Consider the following 8201-nt stretch of genomic DNA (forward strand, 5'->3'; position numbering starts at 1 on the left):
AATTGTTGCAAAAACTTTCAACTTCAATTTTAAATCACAATTTCAAATTCTCCAAAAAGTAGAATTTTAAATTTCAAGTTGTGATTATAATTATTTTTAAATGTAAAACTTGACCCATAAGTTTATAATTTGCAAAACAAATTCATCATTTTAAAAATTTGTAGAAAAATAAAGAGTTATGCTCGACACGAAGAGATTGTACATACATGTGGAAGGATTATATTAAAGAATAACTAATTACATAGGCACAAAGAGTCCGTTAAAACTCCACTTTTTAGAAAGAAGAACCTATGTCATAAGTAGAGCTGTAAAAATGGCTGGCCCAACCCAATCCTAAAGGGCGAGCGAGTTAAATAGGTTAGGACAGACGTCTCCTTTTAACTAAAGAGCTTATAAAATAGCATCTCAACTCAGTTCTAAGCGGGCTACGGGTTGGGACGGATTGACCCTTCAATTAAAAGATGAACAACATTGGCCTCTTAAAAATACTATTAAACATTGATCAACACAACATCAATATGTAAAAATTCACATGTCCATGAGTTTCACACTTTAGTGGAATACTTACAAAACAATAGAATAGGCAATGTACAATATTTAACAATCATAAGATTCATCATAAGAACATACATTACATGATCATTTTTTTATAAACTAGGAAAAAAGGAAAAACAAGAAATTAAGCATAAAAACAAAAGTAAAAGAGGTCAAAGATTCATAATTATAATAACTTCAACTGCCTAGATGCTGAAGATTTGGCAAAATAAAATACTATTTAAAATATATATAATAAATATTTTTAAAATTCACGACCAACGGGCTGGACTCTGAGGCTTGTGGGTTGAGCCTATGAGGCTGGCGGGCCAAATGATGCTAGGTTAAAAAGCCTCGTTTCTAAATGGGTTGAATTTTTTTAGCCCAACCTCAATTAATTCAAGGGTTGAGTTGGACCGACCTTACGGGCCAAACCTATTTTGACAGCTCTAGACAACATAAGGCTCCTCCTACGAACCTATGAACCTCCGAACCTAAGGAATAGAGTTTAACATCGGCAAGCCTATTCTTCGGACTATTCAATACTTGAATATGCTTGTCGAGGCCCAGGAGTCAACCTGAAAAAAGAATAAAGAAGGTCCTAAAGAGCGGAACGGCCGTCCAACGAGCATTTAGTATATGTATCAGTTCGTGGAAGAGTGAAAGGTTCACCACCACTGAGGATCCCCCTAACCTTAGATGGACGTTTGAGGGTTCGTTGGGTTTATGTTGTGCTTACACATGAGGCTACCCTTACTATTATTGACTAATGGATCTTTATAAATTTTTACGTATTTAAAAATTTGTAAAATCATGTAATCGCAAGCATATATTTATAAAAAGAATATAAAGATATGCGATTTATTAATGCGGCGTGTTTTGATATTTTGATACTTTTGCTCATTTAATAAAATCGTATAAAAGTTGAAAAAAATCTTAATTTTTTTTCACAATTTTTAAGACTTTTATGTAATTCAAATTTTATGTACAACCAAAAATTCAATTTTAAATCAACCAAACCAATGAGAGAGTAATTTGTGTATTTTCTCATTTCTTGATAGGGATGAAAATGAGAAAAACCAATATAGGTGACAAGTAGATGCCTTGAGAAAATATAGTAGAGGATAATTACGGCTGTCTATCAGCACCATTCATTTGGGAAACTGAAGGCAAAGCAGCCTCTGGTGTGAAATTTTCTCTTCTCTCCATCATCTCAGTTTAACTTCTCCACCCACACTGCAGGATTTCATGGTTGGGCCTTGACTCTTTTTGAGGAATCACACACAATAAAGAGGAAGTCCATGGCTGTTTCTTTGAATTCCGTTCTGGGCTTTCCCTCAACTGTATGTCATCTCCTTCTCTTTCTTTCATGATTTCCTTCTAAATTCATTGCTTAAAATGGACTATAAATTGCTTTGCTGTTTTTTGGTGTTGATATACTTTGTGTTAATTGCGGTCATTTGATACTAAATTACGCTGGTGTTTAGATAGCATAGAGGGAGTAGAAGCAAGAACTTTTTAGATTAGAATCGGTTAGATATTCTCCGGATTCCTTCTACAGTACTTAGTTGGTTCTGTCCTGCAATAAAACAAGCTAAGGGATGCTGCTTTTGGTTAAATTCTATAATCTTATTCGACTGTTTCATACCTTCTTGTACTACTTGCTTGGTTTATTAATGGGCTAGTCCTGTCGGTGGAGGAACATCTAGGCGCTATTTCCAGTTACAGTAAAAAAGAGAGTGGTATAGCAAGTTACTAAAAGTAGAAGTTGCAGAAACTTTGAAAAGCCCATGAGAGCTAAGAGTGAAGATAAAAGCATGTTAGAAAATCCCTAGGTGATTCTCTTACCAAAAGTTAGGAATGCAAGAATAGGAAAAACAAATTTATTAACTAATACAATTGAGAGAAAAGAGAGGTAAAGCCTTAGGTCAACTTAAATTTATTAAAGACAATTTTCATGAGTTTTGACATGAGATAGTGAAATCAAAGAAAGATGGAGAGGCTATTTTGATTGATTGCTTAACTCAAATTACGAGGAAAACTTTAAAGATGGATACATCCGTTTAAGAGAGCAGCCTTTCTACACTCTATGAATTAGATTTGCTGAAGTGGTAAATCCTATGAATATGAAGATTAGCAAACTTGTGGTCCATATGTTATTCTTATACAGGTTAGGGAATGGTTTGGATAGCCAGGATTAATACGGTTTATCAAGCAATTCATAGTTATATTAGTAGTTGAAACTTGCCAAATAAGTGGAAATGAAGAAGTACCTTGTTTCGATATGTGAGAACAAATGATCTATTTAAATTTCTACAAACTCTCTGGTATTAGCTTATGAGTGATAAGACAAATCATTGGGAAAAAAGTGAAAGAAAATAGGGTTATGGGCATTATAAAGATCATAGAAAACCAGTTTGGATTTATGCCTTTTAAATCCACGGTGACTTGAAGACTACTTTTGCAGGATCCCAAAATTTCAACAGTGCTTTGATCAAATACAGATCGGGGGTGACATAAATGAGGAATGTCAAGCAACCCAATAATTGGCGAACCTCCCTAGCACAGTCTTGTTTGATGTTTGTTCAGAAATGAAGAACGTTTACAATGAAAGAATTAGTTATCTCCTTGTGATATTCATTGAGGTACATATGATAAATTGTCAAGAAAAGTTCTTTTGTGGGTGCTAAGTATAAGTGAATTCCAATCATATATATAACCTTTATAAAGGATATATCAGAGGAGCCATCACACATGTAAGAACAAGGGGAGGATATATATAGGAGTTTTCCATATCTGTTGTTTTACACCAGGAACTGCTCTATACCTTTTCTTTACCCTAGTTATGGATTATCAGGCTAATTATATACAATATGATGTCATAGTGTATGCTATTTGTAGACAATGCTGTGTTGATAACACTAGTGGAGGAAAACTTGAACTGTGGAGAAGCAACACAGAGAGCAAGAATTTTATATAAGTAAGATAAATTATATGCAATACAAGTTTAACTGACGTCAGAAGAATGAGGTTCAGGTGATATTAGATTATATTGTGATGCCTAAATGCAAATATTTCTGATATCTACGCTCAGTCTTTGAGGAGATTAATCTGAGAGATTAAGATATACCACAAAATTAAAATAGGTTGGTTGAAGTGGGGGGTTTGAATAAGAGTTTTGTGCAAAAGGAGGACCCTACCAAAGTAAAAGGCTAGTTTCATATAATGGTGGGACCAAAAATATTATATCAGAGTGAATTTTGGGCCCCTAAGGCCTAATATATCCACTAGTTAGGTATCATTGAAAACATAGATGCTAGGAGATGTGAGATCAAACAAGATTGAAAATGATTACATCGGATAGTTTGTGCAAGGACAACATATAAAGAACAAAGAAGAAGAGGAAGTTGTTTGAGATGGATTGATCATTTTTTATGTAGACCTCTAATGCACTGGTAAGTAAGTGTGGCTCCATGATAATTGTGTGTAAAAGGTGACGAGGTAAATCTAAAATGACCTGAAGGATGTTGTCTCTAGTTAAATGTAATTTCTAGAATCAATGTAAGCTTAGTAAATAGCAGGATAAAATAAAAGTGAATATCCATATAGGCAACACTAACTTGTTGGGGTTAAGAGTAATCGTTATTGACATACTTACATTAGGTCCAATATTTGACACGAGTCTTTCTAGTTTCTGGTTAGAGATTGTATGGCAGCTTTGGGGGATGTGTGTGATTTATGGAATTCCTAACTATAGTTTAATTTGTCCTATCCTAAGACAAAAGGGACCGGAAAAAATATGGATTATTCATATAGCGACCTCAAGTAGTCTCTGATTAAGGGTTGCCATTTTTATCTAGATGGAGAAGTTATGCTCACAATTCTTGATTCATGCATTTGGTGTTATTTTTCACCACAATTTTTTTGTTTCTTCTCAATGAAAGCTACAGGCAAACTACTGGAATCTCTCTTGGAGTGCCTCACCGCAGAAGGTTCCACAATTCCCATCTTCCTTTCAGATGCTGGGGTTAAGAAGATGTGTGCCAGTTAGTAGACAGAATTTCTTTCTTTTAGTTGCTAAAAGTGATCGTCTTGAAACGGGAGTTAGTGATAAGGACTCTGGAAAAGCTGAAAGCTCTTACTCTGAAGTTATTACACCAACTGTGAATACATCATCCTTTGAATCTTCTAAAACAGGGGGGGAAGTGCAGCCCATTGGTCAAATTGAGTTGGCTGTGCAAGAAGCCAAAGGTTCAAATGGGTCTGCAATTTCCGCAAACTTGGAAGAGGAAGCATCTTCCTCCAGTCCAAAACCAACCTTGAAGAGATCTCCATTGACAGCAAGAGAGAAACTTAGGGCAGCCAGGGTTCTCAGCCGATTCAATGAATCAAAGGCCTCTAAACCTCAGCTGGGAAGCAAACTAATTGAGGCCCTACGAGAAAGTGAGAAGGGAAAAAAGAGATCCGGACTTCCAGAGGCGCCTACAAATTTATTCGATGATAGCAAAAGAGGGATGCCAAAACCAGGATGGACTTTTGAGTTTCCAGGAGGAATTGATGTCTTCCTTGTTGTATTTTCATTTGTATTCATCAGCACAGTTATGTTTGCTACAACATACATTGTGTGGAAAGTTGGTGCTATCCATTTCAATGAGTACTGAGGTAGATGGTTATGTATATCTGGTTTCCGGGACATGGTACTGGTCTAGCTATCCACAAGCACCCAAGATGAACAGAGTTTTGTGTACAACATATGCTTTCTTTATCATTTCTAAGAATTATACTTTTGGCGCCAGTTTAAGGTTCTTTTGAATCTGAAGATCTCAGGTTGGTAGGGATGGCTGCATATAGTTGAATACAAATATATAGCTCGTCAACACTATATTATGGAACTGTCTTATTGCCTTATATTTGGTTTATGATTTTTGACTGATCAATTTATTAAATGTACAGTATCTTTGCTTGTTTAAGTGGGACTTCATGTGCGTGTACTGTGTTGCAACGAGTGTCTGCACATTTATGATAATTTTCAACCATCTTTACGGTTTGGATTAACGTTTTACATGAGAGAATAAGGAACGCCATTTTTACTTTACACTAAGCTGCCAATATTTCATTGCATGCGCATCCAATTTGTGTTTGAGACACCCCTCCTATTGGAGGCGTTGTACTTCAGTATCTCTACAGATTTATCATCTTACGCCACATTCTCCGTGACGCCGACAAGAATACAGGATAATTGAACACATATCAATGATGACCAAGATAAGAGCAAAATGGAAACAAGAAAACAAAATAGCAAATCGCAGCAGCACTTGAAGTACCCACCAAAAATTTAGAGGAAATATATAGCAAGGGAGATACGAAGACCACACATTCTATAAGATAAATCCAAGGTTACAGGGAAAGGGGAAATGGTAGATTGCTTGTCTTATCAATCTTTTATACCCTCTTTATGGTTGAAGTTACAGCAGGCAGAGTTATTGTGACCCCATACAATGGAATTATAGGTGATTGTCGATGAAGCTCTTTTGTCCTCTTGTGCAAGGACAGATTTATTCAAACTTCTTTTAAAGGTTTGAGTATAGAAAAATATTTAATCTGCTTATTCATGTCTAATTCCCTAAATCCATCAAGCAACTGTTCAGTTCTGACAATTTAACGAGTTTCTGATCCATTGGTTGAAAATTCTCGGGTCAATTTCTTTGTGCCAAAAAGGTCACATTGTGTTTTATAGTTATCCAGTAATGTCAAATTAATCATGACATTTTGATTTAAACTTATACAATAATTGGCAAATTAATCATGATATTTTGGTTTATACTTTATTCATTAATAGAAGTCCATTAATCTAATTCTCGTGGCGGATTTAAATCAGATGCATCCAGTTCAACAAAAATCATTACGTCTAACTTGAACTTTATACACGTAAATTTTTAAAAAGATTAACAGATATATAAAAAGCAGAAAGCATAATTTTAAAGTTTAGATCCGCCTCTACCGGATTTGGTTTATTTGCTACTCATACAAAATCAAATCCAAATCAGCAGTAGGTGAACCAGCAAATGGCCATGTTGTTTGTTACATATATATATATATATATATAGATTGGCCTAGAAGTATAAATGCGTTGGACTTTTAAGATCCTATATATCTATCATAGATTTCTGTTGGTTAAGGGAATCCAGGAAAAATATTGTCTTGTTGAATTGACATTGTCATAATTGAAAAAATCCAAATGTGATTTTCACATGACCAATCAGCATCAGTCCTTGAACATCACGCGTAACTACAACAGTGACATCCAATTTCTTTTGTGTTCTTTTAAAAGATATGCCATCAATTTCATTTAGATTGAGAAAGTGAATAAGTAACTAAAGAGGAGAAAATTGATGGAGAATTCCTTTTGTTCAGAATATTGGCCTGAAACTGCTGATCTCAATCAAGATTCACTTTTTTTACTCCCACAGGTTCAAAATTACCCTTGTTATTTCCCTCAATCCTTCCAAGAGAGAACAGAAAGTGCTTCTAGGAGCCACAGTGAAGCAGAAAAAAGGCGCAGAGATAGAATTAATGCTCAGCTTTCTACTCTCAGAAAACTCATTCCTACTTCTGAAAAGGTAAACATAACACAGACTGAATTAGTAATATTCTATCTAGGCACCAAATTCTTCGGGATTTAACTACTATACACCGACTGTGTAAAGAATTACTTATAACAGGTACTTTGATTACTTATCTAATTCCTTTTACATGATTACTGAATTAATGACTCTGACCTCTCTTTCTATCAGATGGATAAGGCAGCTCTTTTAGGAAGTGTAGTTGATCATGTTAAGGATCTGAAAGGAAAAACAGCAGAAATCAGCAAAGTGTTGAACACTCCAACTGACATTGACGAAGTAACAATTGAGCATTTAAATGAGGAAGAAGAAAACAAAGGGTGCACGAGCAAGAGGAAGGATAGTGTGATTCTTAAGGCTTCTTTTTGTTGCGATGATCGGCCTGAATTATTCTCAGAGCTACAGAGGGCGATTAAGAATCTAAAATTAACAGTGATGGAGGCTGATATAACTAGTTTGGGTGGGAGAATTAAGGGTGTTTTTATGCTTTGTCCAAATGAGAATTGTGCAAATGATGTATGCATGAATTCTCTCAAACGCTCTCTCAGAGTTGTCCTCTGTAGAATTGCTATATCCCCTTCTACATCCAATTTCAGAATTAAAAGCAAGAGGCAGAGGTTCTTCTTGCCTGCTCAGTTTTCTTAATTTCCTCTTCTTGTAAAATAATCACCCCAATTATTCATGGAATTTCACGGAAGACAATATAATTTAGGGCCTATTTTGACATAATTTCAAATCAACATAATTTTATTTGAATATGCATTTTGAAATTTTAACCTCTATTTTTTGTCATACATAAACATGAAGTCCCTAGAATTTGTAAAAATCATTAAAATTTCCCCAACTATTCTACAATTTTAGAAAATGAACAAATTATAGTTCATAAACAAGGTATCAGATTACCCTAAGACTGTATGTTAATAAATCACATATTTACATGTTTCTTTTATAAATAATTACTTGCGATTACAAACTTTCAAATATGCATAATTTTACAAAAATCTACTAGTCAATAATAATAATAACTAGCTATATATTTTTTAA

The 8201-nt window shown here is 34.7% G+C and overlaps 2 protein-coding genes across 3 annotated transcripts; both read left to right on the plus strand.

Moving 5' to 3' along the window:
* Nucleotides 1-1615: 1615 nt before the first annotated feature.
* LOC129894332 (uncharacterized) lies at nucleotides 1616-5519 on the plus strand. Of its 2 annotated transcripts, none has more exons than XM_055969976.1 (2): nucleotides 1616-1877; nucleotides 4485-5519. In XM_055969976.1, the coding sequence occupies exons 1-2, from the start codon at nucleotides 1836-1838 to the stop codon at nucleotides 5193-5195; spliced, it is 753 nt and encodes a 250-aa protein (XP_055825951.1). In that variant the 5' UTR covers nucleotides 1616-1835; the 3' UTR covers nucleotides 5196-5519. The 2 variants fall into 2 exon arrangements, with proteins under 2 accessions (XP_055825951.1, XP_055825950.1); XM_055969975.1 differs by having other exon boundaries at nucleotides 1618-1877; nucleotides 4479-5519.
* A 1359-nt stretch (nucleotides 5520-6878) lies between these two features.
* On the plus strand, nucleotides 6879-7871 carry LOC129895567 (transcription factor bHLH51-like). Its single transcript, XM_055971293.1, has 2 exons — nucleotides 6879-7154; nucleotides 7329-7871. The coding sequence occupies exons 1-2, from the start codon at nucleotides 6927-6929 to the stop codon at nucleotides 7800-7802; spliced, it is 702 nt and encodes a 233-aa protein (XP_055827268.1). The 5' UTR covers nucleotides 6879-6926; the 3' UTR covers nucleotides 7803-7871.
* Nucleotides 7872-8201: the final 330 nt, after the last annotated feature.

Source organism: Solanum dulcamara, chromosome 7, assembly GCF_947179165.1.
Source record: "Solanum dulcamara chromosome 7, daSolDulc1.2, whole genome shotgun sequence".
In the NCBI taxonomy this organism is placed as follows: Eukaryota; Viridiplantae; Streptophyta; class Magnoliopsida; order Solanales; family Solanaceae; genus Solanum; species Solanum dulcamara.

Excerpts from the sequence above, each read along its gene's own strand:
- LOC129894332 (XM_055969975.1), top strand. The coding sequence starts at position 1,836 with ATGGCTGTTTCTTTGAATTCCGTTCTGGGCTTTCCCTCAACT. Across the intron at positions 1,878-4,478 it reads TTCTGGGCTTTCCCTCAACT|CTACAGGCAAACTACTGGAA; the intron begins GTATGTCATCTC and ends TCTCAATGAAAG.
- LOC129895567 (XM_055971293.1), top strand. The coding sequence starts at position 6,927 with ATGGAGAATTCCTTTTGTTCAGAATATTGGCCTGAAACTGCTGATCTC. Across the intron at positions 7,155-7,328 it reads TCATTCCTACTTCTGAAAAG|ATGGATAAGGCAGCTCTTTT; the intron begins GTAAACATAACA and ends TCTTTCTATCAG.